This window comes from Corythoichthys intestinalis, chromosome 21 (genome assembly GCF_030265065.1).
Source record: "Corythoichthys intestinalis isolate RoL2023-P3 chromosome 21, ASM3026506v1, whole genome shotgun sequence".
Lineage (NCBI taxonomy): Eukaryota > Metazoa > Chordata > Actinopteri > Syngnathiformes > Syngnathidae > Corythoichthys > Corythoichthys intestinalis.
This window is the reverse complement of record NC_080415.1, coordinates 21,987,752-22,007,986: the sequence shown is the minus strand read 5'-3', so window position 1 is coordinate 22,007,986 and position 20,235 is coordinate 21,987,752. Positions and strand designations below refer to the sequence as shown.

Sequence of the window (20,235 nt, the reverse complement as noted above, 5' to 3'; positions counted from 1 at the left end):
CTGTTGTTATAATGATACTGTGCAATAACCCATTACAGAAATACAACAACAAAAAAAGTCATTGAATTCCAGCAAGAAAGAAAAAAAGACAGAAATGAAGCATTACTCATCTAAAGAGCATGAGTGCCCTCTAGTGGAGAAAATGTCCCAGTTTGAATAGTGAATACTGCAGTTCCTTCATTGTTACTATTATGAAATGAAAAGGATCATATCTCTGGTTTTCTGTGGTCAGTCGGTGCCTAATAAAAACTGGGAGAGAGGTATGTCAAATACTTCCTTTTTTGCGGTGCTTTAAAGATGCCACGTGATTGAACAGGCTGGCGTAATCATGGAACGGCAAGCTTGCGTCAGATTGGTGTAACTGAGTCATGTGATTAAAAAACAAAAAAACAAAAAAAAACAATATAATACGTACAATAAAGAGGGAAAATGTAACGATTCTTGTGTAGCCCAAAGTAGTGGAATAGTAGTGTTTTTTCTTCACAAATACACTCAATTAAAAGTAAAAAGTATGGCTTAGCAAAACTACTCTTAGATGTACATTTTTCTGAAAAAGTTACTCAAGTAAATGTATCGGAGTACATGTAACGCGTTACTACCCACCTCTGGAAATAGAAAATAAATAAAGAAAAATTGTTCTTGAATAAAACAATGAATGAAAACAACTATTTACATAAAAAAAAAAAACATAAATAGGCAAATATATTCCTTGCTTTTAGGGTTGCACAAAAGCTATCAAATTTGGCACTTTTGTTAACAGTAATCCGTCTCTTGGCATTCCTGACTCCCTCTGTAGTGTCAAATTTAGACGACATTAACAGCAGGAGTATAACTGACTGATTTCCAGACCCAAATTCAGAACTGGTTTTCTCCCCAGGGCTTGTACTGTAATTATTGGGCTATAACGCACACCTGCAGCCGCCACCCACCAAATCTGACACGAAAATGGCATTTGTCCATAGATAAACTGCACTGGACCATAAGCCGCAGCTGTCCTCACTGTATTATAGGATATTTACATCAAAAGAAATTTACCGGAAACACTTTGACAGCAGCATAAGACTAAATGAACCATTATGAAGCTTTTATAAAATTGGCTGCACAGCTTCATTGCTTCAAGAAGCTTTATTTCGCCATCACTGCCCATGGGGGAGACATTCAACCTCTGCTGCCACCTGCTCTTAACACTGTTGTCGTCCAACATGCCTCCTAGCATGCATTGCAGTGTTACAGATGTAAATAACAATCAAAATTCATGTTCTGTGCTAATTATATCTTCAGTTACTGTTCCAGTTGTTTCATTAATTGCTAGCTATGGTATTTGGTAACACTTTCTTTGACAGTAGTGCCATAAGACTGTCATAAGACGATCATAATGAAATTACACTGCCATGTGCGTTAATGAATGCTGATGACAGATGTCATTTTGTGTCATCCGGCAAATTACCGTCATTTTCGGACTATAAGCCGTTACTTTTTTCCTTCATTTTGAATCCTGCTGCTTATAGTTTATGGCTAATTTGTTGATTTATTTGGGTTAATATGTAACACTTTGTTTCACAGCAGCGTCATAAGACTGTCAAAAGACTCATAATTATGACATGGCCCTATCATGGGAATTACTGAATGCTTATGACAGATGTCATTAAGTGTCATCCAGCCAATTATCTCACTAACTCTGATCTTTTACATCCATTCAAAAGTGAGATAATTTGCCAGATAACACTAAATGACATTTGTTATAAGCATTCATTAATGCTCATGACAGTGTCATGTGATAATTATGATTGTCTAATGAGAGTTTTATGGCACCACTGTCATAAAAAGTGTTACCAAATACCATAACTAGCAATTAATGAAACAACTAGAACAGTAACTGAAGAAATAATTAGCACAGAACATTAATTTTACAGTTATTTACATCTGTAGCGCTGCAATGCACGCTAGGAGGCATGTTGGACAATAACAGCGTTGCCAGCAGGTGGCAGCAGAGGTTGAATGTCTTCCTTGTGGGAGCAGTGATGGCCAAATTGAGCTTCTTGAAGCAATGAAGATTTGCAGCCAATTGGTTCAAAGCTTCATGGTGGTTCATTTGGTGACAGTTATATGATTCCGCTGTCAAATAAAGTGTTACCGGTTAATGTCTCTTGGTGTAAATATCCCATAATACAGTGATTACAGCTGCGGCTTATAGTCCAATGCGTCCTATCTATGAACAAATGCTGTTTTCGTGTCAAATGTGGTGGGTGGCGGCTTATAGTCAGGTGAGCCTTATAGTGCAAAAATTATAGTATCTCACTTTTGAATGGATGTAAAAGGTCCGAGCTGGACATAAATGCAGTTAGAGACATAATTTGGATGACACTTAATGACATGTATCATAAGCATTCATTAATGCCCATGGTAGTGTCATAATTATGACGGTCTTATGGCAACCTTCTTATGACGTCGCTGTCAAATAAAGTGTTGACTTATAACTCAAATAAATAAACAAATAAGCTGCACTTGACTATAAGTCGCAGGATTCAAATTGAGGGAAAAAAGTAGTTGCTTATAGTCCGAAAATTATGGAATATCATTTTTCTCAATGTTATATTACCTTCTTTTGTTTTGCAAGTGTACTGGTAGTCAAATAAACCACAACAAATGGAATTTTATTCCAACCAACATGACTCTATTGGTGGGAAATCTCCTTGTCCCTAAACAGCCCCAACACTGAACCTATCTGGCCAATCTCTAACAATCTGTTCCTGTCACTGACTCCCCAATTGGACCATAAAGCGCTGTCCATTAAGTTAAAATGTTGTCCGGTAAGAGAAGCTGGCACAACAAGCAGATGGAAGACAGGATGTCCAAGACGGATACGTTTGATGGCGAAGGTATACAAACATCCAGACAAGGTTTGGTAGCTTAAGCCAGGAGGGGATTTGAATGATAAATGGTTGCTTTCCAGCAGGAGGAGGATTTTGTTTGGATTGAAATTGGGGAATTAGTGGAGTGAGGACTCTGTAGGTGACAGAGTGAAATACAAGGGGTTGAAAAAAGAAAAAAACATTCCTGCTTTGGAGCTGACTTTGATTGGAGGGTTAGGTTTCCACCGAGGTGAAGTTTATTTACAGAGCTTTTGGACTGTTCATAGAGGAAAGGAGCTACTCTATCCCTCATTCCGTACCGGTCCATCCCTAGTGAGTGGAAACACACTCGGCCGTACTTTCCGCCACATTCATTTTAATTTCCGCGGCTCACTGTGAACAAGACGGACTATCAACACAGCACGCAGCTCATTAACTAATAATTTATTTTTGTATCATTTAGATGAAAAAGTCAGTGGTTCATTGCCTCAAGGGAAGAAAAAGTACAAGACTTGGATATAGAAGTGAGGAGCAGGTAATGCACCAAAACAATAGTCCGTGGATACGTCATGGGATGAGTGAGACATTACTCCAGACATTCATCGATTTTGTATTTCCACAATGGGCATCAAAGGGTCCAATCATCCCTGTGTCACATACCTAGTCATTTTTACGCCCCGAAGTATTTACAATAAGGGCGCTTGTCATAGAAACTTAAAGGAATACATTCTGTTTACCATTAGAAACCAGGCCGCCATGACAAAAGCACATATTTGTTAATCCGTGAACGGGATACAACAGAAAATTCAGAGCATATCAAAGCATGACAAGTCTGTCAAATAGGAGGAAAACAGAGGATGTATTATGAGGTACACCAGCGTAAGTGTGTCTTATCAGGTCTCACTATTGCCATATTTTCCAGACTATTAGGCTAGGTTCATACTGCAGGTCTTAATGCACGAATCCGATATTTTCGTGTTTTTCCGACTCGAGTGAGGCATTAACTTGATGGTCTGAACGGGACAAGTTGCATAGAAGTGGACCATTCCAAATCCGATCTGGGTCACTTTCTTATGTGGCTTAAATCCGATCTGGGCCACATTTTTCTAGAATGTTGCGGGTGGTCTGAACTGTCAAGTCTCCCAAATCGGAATTCATGCAGCAATTACGTCAGCAAAGAGCGAGAGAGACAGGGCGCTACGGTAGCGGTGCAGCTGTGCGTTATTAGCGCCTAGCTTGCATTGAACACAGCTTTTGGGGAAGGGTGGGGCTTGGCAACAGTCATAAAAAAATAAAAATGGTGTGTGCATGCTATCGATCCATATAAACTTTGAATATAACCCTAAACGGGGATTATTTATGTCTGTTATTTGTGTCCTCTTTTTGGAAATCAAAACATGATCTCCCTGGAATGACAGATGACAGCCAGCATGTGTAATCATTTGTTTTGATGCTTCTGCTTCTTGCTCAGCGCGTGTCGGACTGCGAATTAGTGCGCATGCGTAATACTTGAACGGGCTCAATGGACAAAGGCAATCTGAACGGACGCGCCAAAAAAATATATGACAAGATATGACAAAAAATCGGATTTGTGCATTAAGACCTGCTTTATGAACCTAGCCTAAATCACACTTTTGTTAACCGTGTGACTGGGCCTGTGACTAAGGCTAGGTTCAGACCGCAGGTCTTAATGCACATATCAGATTTTTTCGTGTTTTTCCGACTCGAGTGAGGCATTAACTTGATGGTCTGACAAGACGCATAGAAGTGGACAGTTTCAAATTTGATCTGGGTCACTTCTGTATGTAGTTTATATCCGATCTTGGCCGCATTTTCCCAGAATGTGGCGGCGGTCTGAACTGTCAAGTCTCTCAAATCGGAACTCATGAAGCAATTACATCAGCAAAGAGCGAGAGCAGCAGACAGGAGGGAAGCGATGTAGCTGTGCATTAGCGTTAGCGTCTAGCTCGAACTCGGCTTTTATGCAGGAGGCGGGCTTGACCACACTCATAAAAAAAATAAAATGAAGAAAAGCATAAGCCTGATAGTGTTGTTTTTTTTGTGTGTGTGCCAAATAAACAATCATTCGGAATTGCTTACATGGCCGAGTAGAGGCAAACTGACACACACACATAAGGCTTTCGTGTGTGTGTCATGCACTCAGTGCATGCATGCATTCTATCAATCCAGATAAACTTTGAAAATAAGACTAAACGGAGATTATTAATGTCTGTTATTTGTGTTCTCTTTTTGGAAATCAAAATATGATCACCCTGGAATGACGTACAGCCAGCATGTGTAGTCATTTGTTTTGATTCTTCTGCGCATGCGGCTCAATTTGCTCAGCGCGTGTCGGACTGCAAATTAGTGCGCATGCGTAATACTTGAATGGGCTCAATGGACAAAGGCAGTCTGAATGGGCACACCCGAAAAAGATATGACAAAAAAAATCTGAATTGTGCATTAAGACAGTATGAACCTAGCCTAAAGGCGCTTAGACACTAGCACTGTTTGGTCCGTTTTAAACGGACCAGAGTTCTTTTTCTCAGATAGTTCGCTTGTTTTGTAAATGGGAATGTGCATCCAAACTCTAGTTTTGACTAAACAAACAAACTCCAGTCCGTTAAAAAAATCATGGGTCTCTGTCCACTTTAAGCGCACCCTGCTTCGCTTGCGACTGCAACCAGAGCAGGGTGCGTTTTTGCTGCTTTATGTGCAGCGTCAAAGCGTGGAGCTGTGATACTCCAGGATGTGAAGCTACACACAGTGCATCCTTGGAAGCTGAAGTACAGCGTGCACGCTATTCAAAATCAACAATGGTAAAAGGACAGACAAATAACCATGGCGAAATGTTTTTATGCTGTGCTTAGCAGTTGCATTTGATTCACAGAATTGGATTCTAATGTGGCGGTTGTGTTTTGCATGCTGTTCCTGAACGCACCGTGTAAGAGTTCAGAGAGGTGCGGGATACTTTCACTTTCTATGTTCTGTTGTTGTTGGCTTCACCTAGCGGACAGTAGCCGTGTTGTGTTGCACAAGTTCGAAAGGATTCAAAACCCGACAAAGCTAGCCACATCCTTGTCGTTGTTACAGTATTAACACTATACCATAGGCTCGATTTTTCGGTTGTTTTCCCCCCCGCTTTTTTCCGGAGGAATGGGGTGGCAGGGATAGATCAGTTGGCGTAGTGTAAATGCTGAACCTTTTTAACTAGTCATTTGCAAGTGTTGTTGCGAGGTAGCTCTCCAACCTGACCCTGGTCCTCTTGGTCTAATGTGAAAGTGCCCTTATACTCAAGTGTATCTTATATAAACTTGAGGTTGAGAGTTTGGTAAACAAATCAAGTGGTCTTTTAAAGGCTCTAATTATGTAAATAACTTAAAATGTTACATTAATAGATGCCAATTTAGCCTGTTGTTCTCCATTTTCTTGTTATTACTATTCTTCCATGCAACTTACATACTGTATGTTTTTCTACCTCTTCATTGTGCATTTTTTTTGGGCTGGTGCGCCTTATAGTCCACAAAAGCGACATGTCACTGGCTAACATTGACGGCAATGGACATGCAAACCACTAAAAATTCGCTGTTAGCCCTCCAAGTCAAAATGTGCGCCAAAGCTAAAGAGCTAATTTAAACTCATGAGGAAAACGTGTCACCACTTCATAATATGTCAGGCAATGAAGCATCTAAATTGAGCACAAAAAGCAACAAGGGCACAGAGCGTGATGTGCACATCACTTGTTTACTTGCGTGGAATAATTAAAAAACGAGCACACCTGTGGAAGCTATAAAAAGCTGCGGCGGAAGAAACAAAGCAAATGCGCGCCTCTATTGCCAAGCTTGTTAACGAAAAACAACAGGACGGCTCTCCCTATGAGGCAAACTAAAAAGACGAGAGAACATCTGGCACACTCTTATCTTCACTTGGATGTTCGGGGTGGGCACTTGAAAGAGAGAGCTAGTCGAAAACATGGGTTTAAAATTTTGATAAACAGTGAGGAAAATAAATATTAGAACACCATGCAATTTTGCAAGTTCTCCCACTTAGAAATGATGAGCGTGTTTGAAATTTTCATGGTAGGTGCTTATCCACTGTGAAAGACACTGAAGAAAAAAAATCCAGAAATCACAGTATATGATTTTTTAAAACAATTTATTTATATTATACTGCTGCAAATAAGTATTTGAACAGCTGAGAAAATCAATGTTAACATTTGGTAAAGTAGCCTTTGATTACAGAGGTCAAACGTTTCCTGTAACTTTTCAGTTTTGCAGTTTTTCACACAGATCTTCTCCAGGTCAATCAGGTTTCTGGGCTGACATTGAGAAACACGGAGTTTGAGCTTCCTCCAAAGATTTTCTGTTGGGTTTAGGTCTGGAGACTGGCTAGGCCCCTCCAGAACCTTGATATGCTTTTTAGGAAAGCACTCCTTGGTTATTCTGACTGTCTTTTTCAGGCCATTGTCATGTTGGAAGACACAGTCACGACCCATTTTCAATGCTATTTGAGGGAAGGATATTATTTCCCAAAATCTCACAATACATGGCCCTGGTCATCCCCTCCTTGATACAGTGGAGTCGTCTAGTCTCATATGCAGAAAAACACCCCCAAAGCATGATGCTACCAACCCCATGCTTCACAGTAGGGATGGTGTTCTTGGGACTGTACTCATCATTCTCCTATCTCCAAACACTATGAGTGGAATTAAGACTAAAAAGTTCAATTTTGACCTGATATGACCACATGACTTTCTCCCATGACTCATCTGGATCATCCAAATGGTCATTGGCAAATTTAAAACGGGCCTGGACGGGACTTCCGTGCCATGCTTGATTTTAAACCATGACATCTTCGTGTATTACCAACAGTAACCTTGGAAATGGTGGTCCTAGCTCCTTTCAGGTCATTTACCAGCTCCTTCTTTGTAGTTTTTGGTTGATTTCTCACCATTCTTAGGATCATTGAGACCCTATGAGGTAGATCTTGCATGGAGCCCAAGTCTGAGGGTCATGTTTAGCTTCTTCCGTTTTCTAATAACTGCTCCAACTGTGGATCTTATATCACCAAGCTGCTTGGCAATTGCCCTGTAACCCTGTCCAGCCTAGGAGAGGTTTACAATTCTATTTCTGGTGTCTCTGGACAGCTCTTTGGTCTTGACCATGTTAGGAATTTGAGTCTTCCTGATTGTATGGGGTGGACGGGTGTTTATATGCAGCTAACTGCGTCAAACAGGTCAAAAAGTCAGAATCAAAAAATTTACTTTCACTCCACTTATTCGTTGGACTTTTTAAAGGTGACTAACAGGTCTTTGAGGCTCACAATTGTAGCTAATATATAAGTGTTCAAATACTTATTTGCAGCATTATAATACAAATAAATTGGTAAAAAAAATCATACACTGTGATTTCAGATTTTTTTCCTTTAGATTGTCTCTCACAGTGGACAAGCATCTACCATGAAAATTTGAAACCCGCCCATTATTTATTAGTGGGAGAACTTCCAAAAATCGCAGGGTGTTCAAATACTGATTTTCCTCACTGTAACTACAATGGAACCTCCAAGGTTGCATGTTTAAAATGCCAACCAAAACTTCAAGATTTGGGCCTTGGACACAATACTGTGAAGTCATCGGTTCTCGACATGAACATATTTTGGTCACGTTTGTTTTTGGATTGGATTTAACCAATCAAGTTCTGATATATAGTCTTTCCAAGAGCTACCTAACACAATCAATACATTAAAGTGACTCCTTCACAGTTTGACGTACATTCTGGGAGGGTAAAAGGAGCGCTTACAGTGCAGAGTACAGTGCACCACTGAGGAGATTTGGCAAACTCAACCTGCGCTGTCACTTATCTAAGACACTCATACACAGCATGCAAAAATGGCTCTGGACGAAGGGGGGAGGGGCTCGGTGGGTGCTTGGCTGATACGCAGCAGAGGAGAGAGTCTTTTGGAGGAAGGACAAGCCAAACATGCAGCCTTGGCAGCAGCCAAACAATCTCTAACTTCTCAGACTGCCTGTCAGCACGATGACTGCCACGCCAGCTCGACGTCAATTCAAATGCTTGTTTATCTTATACTGTACATTGTAATGAAATTTACAGAATGAAAGGCAGATAAAAAGCTGGAGAGCTACCAGAAGTTTTTTTTTTCTGTCCCTACTCGGATCTGACTTTGAGTCTTTTAATCAAATTTAAAAACCCGACTGCGCTGATTTGGCAACGGATGACAGGGGAGATAACTCGGGAGGTTTTTTTGACGCTTGCATCAGTTTGGTTTCTGGAGAGGCTCATGTGAGGGGCTTGATGGACCAGCACAAACCACGAACATGCAAACATTACAAAACACATGAGGAATGAAATGTGATAGGCTCATGTCATAATACAGTACGCTCTCAAAAACGTTCCGGCCTCGTTCAGTCAGACTAAATAATGAGCTCCGCTTTTTACGTAGAGTAATTTAAGTCTCGTCGCAATTTGCCAGTCACATGACACCAAAGAATCGAATAGACCTTCTTTTGAAATACCAACAAATTGTCTTTTTTCCTTCAAAAGCAATGTGACATGCACGTTAGCCCCTCCATGAGAGGGTCCAGCCAGGGAAAGTTGAGGAAATACCTGCAGAAATCTGACCCACACATGCCATCAGAATCCTGATATGCTATGACTAGAGTATATGTGGGACGAGATAACAGGAAAAGAAAACAAACAGCGAGCTCGCTTAGTCCAGTATGGTGGCAGCAGCAAGTTTGTTGTGGAGAATTCCATTCAAAAGATCTCCATTCAAAGAAGTTTCTGCAGATGTCTGGAACAATAAAAAAACGGGTTGATAAAAGTTTAACACTCCATTGGGACTAGAGGTGATGCCTTAGACTTCAGTGTTGCTTCTTCCAATCCTTTCAGAAGAATTTTGGAAGGAGGCGTGGTTGGAAATGGAGCGGATGGTTCCAAAATCAGGAACGCCGTCTGCTTCTGTGGACACTTCATACCCTTTTTAACGGTCCCTTCTTAAGGCAAACCATAGGACGAGAAAAACGTGACAATACAAAGACAAATCTTGAAAGATAAAAAGTAAAATAATTATACAATATACACAAAATGCGGTCCTTAAAACAGGTAGGGTACATGCAGTCTTGGTAATGTGCAGTGTTCCCGTGATGCAAGGGACTGGGTCAGGGTTTACAGAGGTGGCGTGTGGAGGAAGAAGAAGGGTTCATCGACACTCTCCCTTCATGCTTTGCCGCACTTCCCCTTCTTCTCTTTGCGCTGGAACTTCCTCAGTCGTCTCGTCCAAACGTCCCTCCATTGGATCACCAAGCTGTTCTTATCAGCTAGGAGGCCCACGCGTTCTGCTCCCGGGTTGGAGGCTCCCCCGCCAGGCCCGACACCCGGTCCCGAAGCCGTCCCTGGGCTGGCGCCGCCGTCGATACCGCCCATAACCAGAAAGCGCTTGCTCATCTGGATCTTGGGACATTTGCAGGCCAGGTCCTTCATGTGCACCCAAAGGATATTGTCCCCGCGCTTTAAGGGCTCGCCACGACTCTTGTACACCGACATGACGTTGACGGAAAACTTGGCCCAGTCACCCACCGTCTCCATGTCCAGCACGTTCACTTGAACAGCTAAGGACAATAACACTCTTAGTTAAACAAACTCATTGTTGACCATACATACTGTATTTTTCGGACTATAAGTAGGTTTTTTTCATAGTTTGGCTGGGGATGTGACTTATACTCAGGAGCGACTTATGTGTTAAATTATTAACATGATATCATTTCACATGTTATTTCGGTGTTTTGGAGTGACACTGATGGTTTGGTAAACTTGTTAGCATGTTCTTTATGCTATAGTTATCTGAATAACTCTTAATAGCTATGGCCATGTTCGCGTTCTGACTTTGGCAGTGTGTGTTCAATTGTATTATTGACTTTTTATACTGAAATGCATGCTTTTAGTTTGTGGCGCTTTCACGCCCACGTGGGGGTGCACTCGCACTTGTTTACGTGAAGAAGAGTTCTCACACGCCAGAAGAAGACCGACAGCTACGTAGCTCTGAGTGAGTTGGCGAGTTAGCGAGAGAGGAACACGGCTACGAACCTACGTTCATTATTTATGCTTGTAAAATATCTCTACAGAGGCAACGCTTGTGTGTATCATCTTTTGTTGTTGTTGTGTGTTTTCCACCTGTGATCGGACACTTAGAGCCACTTGTGTGTTTGTTTGAATGATGCGCTAATGCTAGCGAACGCATGCTAACAGTTTGTGTCATGTCATTGCTGTAAAAGCACCTAATTATCATTTATTTACGTCGATGCGAACCTGTTTGGTATCGAGGATGAAATTGATTCAGCAAATTATACGGATGTCCAGCATCGTCATTTGGGAGTTTAGCCCGCTGAATAGCCAGGAACGAGCCATAGAGTCCTGGTGAGGACAGTATATTCGCATTTCGTTGTTCATGCACTGTACACTTATTCAGAATGTTGTTCGCTATTGTATTTTTATATTAAATTGCCTTTCAAGATGACATGTCTGCTCTGTGTGTTGGATTTTATCAAGTAAATTTCCCCCCAAAATTGGACTTATACTCAGGTGCGACATGTAGTCCGAAAAATACTGTAGTCTTTGACAAAAAAAAAAAAAACACACAAAAATAACCTACCATAATCCTTTTTACAATATTTCTTCATGTTGATCTTCAGGTTGCCCTTCACCGGTTTGCAGTAGGACTCACAGTCTACCAAAAGAAAAACCAAGAAAAAAAAAACAACAACATGAAATCCCAACGATAACTCAAACAGTGAAGCATCTGAGATTGTAAAATTCAGAAACCAAAATGAACCTAAAAGGATTGATGTTTAACTCGTGTTTGTTATTAAATTATCTTTCAACTGTAACTGTGGTGGCACATTGGCTTACACGGCTAAAACATTACTATTTAAAACTACTTTTTCACTCTTGGATTGAAAGTAGTCCATTACAAAAAGCAACTTTCCCTACCCAATTTCACAATAGAATACATACAGTAATACATACGACATCAGCTACTACATGAAGACTTCCTGCACTAATAGTTGCATAAAGATTAGAATAAAGACTATATGACAGTGGGTATTGTTTTATTGTTTTATGCACATTGTACTTTGGTTTCTGATCAAGGCCATGTCTACACGTAGCAGGGTTTCTCGCAAAAAGAAAAACTTTTTCAACGGTTTGGCCTATCATCCACACGCAGACGCACAATTTGGGCATTAAAAACGAGAGTTTTTAAAAACTGAATCCAAAGTGAAGATTTGCGAATTCTGCGTTTGATGCGTCGGCATGTGTACATAAATAACCAGAGGTATGCGTTCTTTTAACAGTCGAAACGTCACTACCTGCGACCAAAAAAATGTTCAAACGTCACATGTGCGCCCTGTGTTTATATTCAGGGACTGCGCTTACGCTCACGGAGGACTTGGAATCTTACAACATCACATATATAGTACAGGCCAAAGGTTTGGACACACTTTATTCAATGCAACACAAATGAAGGTCCCAACACCATTGATAAAGCAATAAATTCCACTAATTAACCCTGAAAAGGCATACCTGTGAAGTCAAAAACCATTTTAGGTGACTCCCTCTTGAAGTCATCAAGAGAATGGCAGGAGTGTAAATAATCATGGAAATAAAGAAACGAATGAGAAGGTGTGTCCAAACTTTTAGCCTATAATGTGATTCGCGAATGTATTAAAGACATATATGATGCACTCATATAGCAGCTTATCCGCGGGGTCTTAAAAAGTCTAAAAATGTCTTAAATCCAATCATTTGAATTTAAAGGGAACCTTGGACTTATAGACTTATAGGCTCTAAAAGTCACAATTGTTCTCTTTACCTATATTATGTTATTAGAAACACATAAAATGTTGCCACTGATTTAAAAATCTGTAATATTTAGTACATGTTTTGACCTACCAGGGAGCCATGTTTTATGCGTGCAATGGAGGCTTGGGGTGAGGACGTAGATTGTCACTGTCACTAGACGAACACTAACGGGTTACTCCAATTCCATTTCCTTCTACACAGCGAGACGTCCAACACATGCGCACATCAGTTAAAAGTGGTGAGTACTTACTATTTGTGTTTTGATTGTGTCTTTTATGACCTTTTCATTATCTCAAAACACTTTTTGCATGTGTTTCCCCCTCATACTTTTAGGCAACGTGTAGCATTAGTAACGTAGCATATTAAAACCACCAAGTATTTTCTTGAGGCATCTAAACAAAACAAGCTGAAAGCGCACGGCAGTAGTTTGGGTGTCAAATTCGCCTCTTGTAGACGTTTCGCCGGTGAAGCACGTTTTGGCAGAACAACCGTCCCCCCACTCATATCTTGTCTCATCCCGTCGTTCCTGTTCATTGTGCTATTGCTGCTCGTTTTGTGAAACATTGACAGTGCTGTCATGCACTCATGTCATGTCATGTTCCTTTCGGGTTCAAATTGAAAGGGTTGAACAGATGACATGTTTATGTCACTAGTCATACTCTAGAAGCCCGGCAGCGTAACCATGTGATGTCACCGCCCTGCGACATCGAAAACAATGACGACCTACTAATTAAACTACTTTTAAGAATTGTATAAAGACAACAACATTAAGTGGGGTTTCAATATCAAATTATTTTAACTCACAACTACAAGCCGTGGATCCCTTTAAGGCCTTAAAATGTCTCAAAATCCTAAAATTTCACAAAAGGTCTTACAGTAAATAGGATTTTGAAAGGTCTTAAAAACCTGTTGATGTTATTTTATTTAGAAAATGCATAAATTTCAGTCTCGCTTTTTAATATTTCGATTTTTGAGGACATCAAAACCTAACTACAAAGCACTTGTGGTGCCCGCTCATTTTCTTTCATGCTTGTTTTTTTTTTTTTTGCTGGTATTGATGTGAAATGGGTCTTGAAATGGTTTTTAAAAAGTCTCAAATATGGCCTGTTGAAACCTGCAGAGACCCTGTATAAACACATAAGTGACCGTGCTCGCTAGCGACCCGTGCTAAAATGCTAGGGTATATTACTTATTCGGGCTCTTGCTAACTCGCTAATTGGAGTTGTGTCACAGCAAACCCAACAGGTAACACAATTATTTGCCACCATTTAAGAAAATAATATAACCCATGCAGTCATGCTATCAACTAAGGAAAAGGGCTGAGCCTTTATTACATGAATATGAAAAAAACAAAATTAAAAAATTATACTTATACGGTTGAGTGTGGATGACATTGTTCCTTCAAACGAAGTGGTGTGGACATTGTTTCTTTTTTCTTGATGGATGGGGCAAAATACTTTTTAAAAAGCGTGCTACGTGTGGATATGACCCAAGTCTAAGTTGTTTAAAAGTTTGTAATTGTAACTACTGCAATATGTAAGCATAGACTTCACTATCAGTTGACGGAAAACGGGGTACGGGGCCGCTCCATAGGGGGCCTATTTTAAGAACTTAAATTGAAATATTTTCAAAACCAAAGCCACTAGCGACTGAAACGAAAACAGGCACCTCCCTTATGCATATATGAGTTTCCATGAGCAGCGGCATCAAACAACAACAAAGTTTTCAACAGCTAATAAATCATTTAATTTTCACCTCAGAAACTTAATATTTGAGAAAGCATGGAGAATCATCTTAATTATACTCAGCAAAAGCTAATTTTGTGTTTTTCTATATACAATCAACTTATTTAAGTTGAATTCTGATGTCACTATTGCCTCAGCATGTCTTGCCGGCTATCTGGCCCTCATCGTTTTTAGATTGAAATGTTACATAAAATAAAACACGTAAATGCCGTTTTTTTTTTTTTTGTATGGACGCAGAAATGTCTAAATGACTTTTTTTTTTTTTTGCCAAAAAATTGTCAGTTGGCCGAAAATTACCTGATTATTTGAATGTAAAGTTACGCTATTGTGTAAGGGTACAAAATTCAACATGGTGGCAATCACAAAACAAAGAGCTTTTTAAGTTGAAAATGATTTTAAATAAATGTGTAAATCCCAAAATTTCTATAGATATGAATGTAAAACAGCCTAGATTCTTGGTTAAAAGCAAAAAAAAAAAACATACGAAAAAAAAAAACAAAAAAAAAAAACGGGCAGTTATCATTCATTTTACGTAAATATTTCAAGCAAAAGTTATGCTGACTTTTCATTTCATTCTTTTCACATTTTAAAGTGCATGCAGGGTGCTATTTTATATAATAATTACCTTGAATCCTCCACCTTTTTGAAACACTTGTATGCACTAAAACCTTCATCCTCTTTCGACCTAAACCCGGCGTTAGAATGCAGCGTGTTTGAGTTATCGCAGTGAAAGCTGACGTTCCGCCTGGCCCGGCCCCCTTCAGAAAGCTGTGGCGCAATATCTGTAGGACCGGTTTCGTCAACTGATAGTGAAGTCTATGATGTAAGCTCATTTTCTTAGCCCATAATATCATCTCATTAAATGTTAGCATAAAGCTAGCAGGTAGATCGAGCATTCGAACTGTACTTTTGAGGCAGCAATGAAAGAAAAACACTTCAATAAAAAAAATGTTCTGTATAACTAATTGTCTATAAACTAGGGCTGTCAAAATTATCGCATTAACGGGCGGTAATTATTTTTTAAAAATTAATCACGTTAAAATATTTGACGCATTTAACGCACATGCTCTGCTCAAACAGATTAAAATGACAGCACGGTGTCATGTCCACTTGTTACTTGTGTTTTTTGGTGTTTTGTCGCCCTCTGCTGGCGCTTGGGTGCGACTGATTTTATGGGTTTCAGCTCCATGAGCATTGTGTAATTATTGACATCAACAATGGCGAGCTACTAGTTTATTTATTGATTGAAAATTTTTACAAATGTTATTAAAACGAAAACATTAAGAGGGGTTTTAATATAAAATTTCTATAACTTGTACTAAAATTTGTCTTTTAATAACTACAAGTCTTTCTATCCATGGATCGCTTTAACAGAATGTTAATAATGTTAATGCCATCTTATTGATTTATTGTTATAATAAACAAATACAGTATTCATGTACAATATGTTGAATGTATATATCCATCTTGTCTTATCTTTCCATTCCAACAATTATTTACAGAAAAATATGGCATATTTTATAGATGGTTTGAATTGCAATTAATTACGATTAATTAATTTTTAAACTGTGATTAACTCGATTAAAAATTTTAATTGTTTGACAGCCCTACTATAAACACATACACAAAAACAGATTCTCATGAACTACCAGGTATGAAACCAATGTATTGGAAGCAATTGTGCTTATTCAAATGAAAACCAGGAGCTATTATTTTTAATTTAAAAAAAAAAAAATCATGTTGCTTTGTTTTTGACTCTTATTATATAACGGGAAACATGTCATTTCCAAAGGCAAATTCATTTAAAGAGCTCATATTGGATTACATGGCAAAAACTCCAAGGATGATGTTGAGATTATATGGTGGTTATTTTGCGTGTAAGAAAAACACAACATTTGACAACCACATACGAAACGTGGACAAAAAACAGCACTGAGGGGCAGGTGAACCATAGCAGACGACTCCAAGTGTTAAGTTTGACATGTTTTCTAGGTGGTTGAGGAAAGACAGAGCGAGGTGGAAGCAGGTCATGCTTGGATGGCGCGAGTGGGCTTTTGCAGCCGAGACCACACACTGGCCAGATACACATTAAAAACACTTTGCCTCTCATGCTTGTAAATTTACAATGGGAATGTACTCTTCCCACTAAGTTTTTCATTCTAAAGTTGGATAGAAAAATGACAATTATTTCATTTTGGATGGAAAGCCCTTAGGCATGCTGGACGGAAAGCACACGTAAATCTTCCCTTATGTTTGATTTTTATCAAATTTCCAATTACTGCATGATGATGAAAAAGGAGGGGGCTTATGAACTATTAAAAACAGATGAACATGTTAGACACAGTGCTGAATTCACACATTTTATAGTTTTAAAAAAGTCCCCTGACAGTGATGGAGTGACAACATTAAGAGGATTAAAAAAACGTTTCCCATGTTTGAAGTCAAGCATCTCGAGGGGACACAGGAAGCTGACCGTGCTGTCTTCTTGGAATGACTACGAAACCGAGAAACCACACGCTGGTAAACTGGACCGGGCCCTTGTGGTCTAACTGCTTTCTGAAGGAAAACCAGTCAGTCACGTTGCCTACCAAAGTAAATCAATCAAAAGTGACCGCACACAAAACGCTTGAGTTTTATGTGAGTGAGGGTGTTGCATTGCTTTTTGAAGAAGGATGAAAAAAAAGGATGCAGTAAATGAAGGCATCACGAAGGAACAGATGACCAAGAAAATAATATAAATGTCAAATGTCCAGGAAGTTTGGCAATGGATCAGCAAGCACAAGCTTTTATAAGGCACAGAAAGGAGAGAAGGAAAAGAATGAAAGGAAAAACTTTAACTGTTTGTTGGATTGATGTTGAAAAAATTATTTTTAAAACAATCTACCAATAAAATATCTCTTTAAAGTAACAATAGCATAGTCTAAATTTGAAACCCTAGAACAAGAGTGTTGTAAATAACCACACAAATTTGAAAGTTTAAATTAAATAAAAAAAAAATCTAACAATACAAAATGGGGCTTCCAAATCCACAAATAACAATTCACATCTGGAAAAATGGATGCTGCATTTTGCAATTTCACTGATGCGAACAAAGCAACAAAACATTCTCTGGGGAAGAGGACGGACTTATGATGTACACTATTTTACTCCAAGGGCGTAGATTTGCATAGGGACGGTAGGGATATGAACATACCAACTTTTCAGGATGCTCAAACTGTCCCCACCAACTTTTAAGCAGCCTTATTGGCATTATATCATGAGTTCAGTTATATAGGTCATTTAGATATCTTTCCATATGTTGTATGGATAGAATAGACCCTACCATTATTAAGTGAATTACTTTCATTATGTCGAGGCTGTCATTTATCCCCTTTTTTACTTGCTGAATGTGTCAGTCCATTTTTTTCCCTCAAACACACATTTGATTGGCTGATGACATGACCCCACCACACACACACACACTCACAGCCCAGACAGAAATACAACATGTCGACAACATGCTGCCCCCTTTGACTACGAGGGATATTAGAATTTTATTTAAGCCAGCAGTAGCAGCAACCACTTTAAGTAATGTAAAAAGACGTCAATGTTGTGGAGTTGGGGAACACACCACTAATTTTGCTACTGAAAGTCCAACCTGCATGAGCGTTAGCATAACATTAAACTGTATGAATTTGCTAACCTGCAAAACTCAAGTAGGAAGCTGCTTAGAGTTTTCCACTGTTAACGTTAATTGCGAGAAATGAACCAAGGTTTAACCCCTTCTCCCCAATTTTCATTTTTATTTTATTTATGTGGTCTTAAAGCGGCCCAAAGGAGGTGTCATTTTTTGTTGAATTTGGTTGTGTTTATGGACAAAAGCAGTAGTGTTTTACCTGAAGGAAGGTTCCGTTTTTTTTTTTTTTGGCATTCCCTAAGATTTTTTTTCAGTTGTATTTAATTTCTTTATTTAGACAGACAATGTTGAGTGGTCTTAAGACAATTGTTTATTTTTTGCATTCCTGGATAGTATAGTAATATAATTTGGAATTCTGTTCAAATATTGCAATTTAAATTTGCTAAAAAAAAAAAAAAAAAATCCAGACATTTATTAAAAAGGTCAATCTTTACATTACCTTTAAAATGTATTCAATTTCAATGTGAATAACATAAGAGTCATTTGTACTTATTTTATAATGTATGTTATTCTTTTAAATAATACAGATAAAAATAAGTCAATGTTTACATTATCTTCAGTTTTAATGTACATACACAGTATGCCAAAATATAGGTTTTGCATTTAGATAGTGAGGGAAAATACTATTAGGAGATGGAGTTACTGGGTTATGGGTGACTGGTTTTTTAACTGTTATTTTGCACATCATTGAAAAAAATACAATTTTGAATGAAAATCGGTTCCTTGTGTATGCGTTGTAAGTCTAATGCATGTGTGTTATTGTGTGTGCCATTTCGGTGGTTTTAAGAGGTTTGCAACAAAACAAAAAAGTATTTTGGGTCTGTGGCGACCTTTATGCCAGGGAGTTCCGGTGTTCTGTCGATCTGCGGTCATTCATCGAAGTAATCTCCCTGTTGTTGATAGCAGATTAATGTTGAACAATCTATTTTACTTTTTGACACGTTTATTTAGATATATATTATAAATATATTATTGTATTAAAAATTTAGATACTCCCGCTATATTGTCAACATTCTATCTTGAACAATAAACACTATTAAAACCCAGGCGACCCACATGTTTACTGCTGTCAAAACACACTATTAAATGGATATATCTTTAAAAAATATTTCTCGCGGCAAAAACTACAGCAATTTCCCCCTGGTGGCCGAAAAGTGTCATTGCATGTAATTGACTTTCCTATACAGTATATGATTTTAAAATTAAGAATTTTCCAGTAAAATATTGAAAATAAATGTTGTCAAGCTATAAAACAAACAAAACCAAAAAAATTAATGAACTGAACAAAAAATGATATTTTTATAGTAGGCCAAAATTATTTTTCGAACAGATTATGTGACCAGCACCTTAGGCGGTCATTTGCTTTGCTTAGCCAAAACCACCCGAGGACCGAAAAGGCAAGATGGATATACGTAATTTTTTTTCAAACCTAAGCTTTCAAACGCGACAACAACTACTGAGCAAGAACCAAAGATTGAAAATGTGGACCATGAAACGCCAGAGACCACCATCAAAATGGTGAGCGGAGTTTTAATTTGCCCCACTGAAGACGCTAGTTGTACAACAGAGCCACCACCGGTGTCTTGCCAATGTAGTTACCCCCGTCAAAAATTGTGTCCCCTGGCAACGGGAGTGTGAACACACACATTAGTTATGAGGGTTATCAACTTAAACAATTAATTGAAGCCAGAAAAGAGCCACAGTTATATATTTTAGACATCGACGTTTACTAAACTGGAGAAACGCCATACAGGATTTGAATTACAGTAAGAACAGTTATAGGTCATCTTATGAGTAAAACTGTGAAACATTGCCTTTTTTAACGATCAGTACGTATGTTACGGTATACGACAGAAAAAAAAAGTTTTTTTTGATGGATGTGCCATGTTTTAAAACCTCGTAGATAACTACATCACCAAAACACAGAAATCAAGCAAATCAGTACAGTGAGGTGGCTCCACCCAGACTGGGGTAACTACATTGGCACGACACCGGTGGGCGTACCATATTCAATAGATGACGATCTTGGCGAAAAGTATAGCCTAAGCAGCTTCAATTTATTATTATAAATATTCTTGTAAGTTAAT

General features: G+C 38.8%; 1 protein-coding gene across 1 annotated transcript in view; it reads right to left on the bottom strand.

Annotated features, from left to right (window-relative positions):
- Positions 1-2,263: 2,263 nt before the first annotated feature.
- Positions 2,264-20,235, bottom strand: part of ntn2 (netrin 2) — a 105,182-nt gene continuing 87,210 nt past the window's right edge. The window contains exons 6-7 of the mRNA XM_057826937.1: positions 11,520-11,594; positions 2,264-10,479 (exon numbers count right to left, since the gene is read on the bottom strand). Coding sequence (XP_057682920.1) covers positions 10,088-10,479; positions 11,520-11,594 — 467 coding nt within the window. The 3' untranslated portion in view covers positions 2,264-10,087. The remainder of the gene's footprint in view (positions 10,480-11,519; positions 11,595-20,235) is intronic.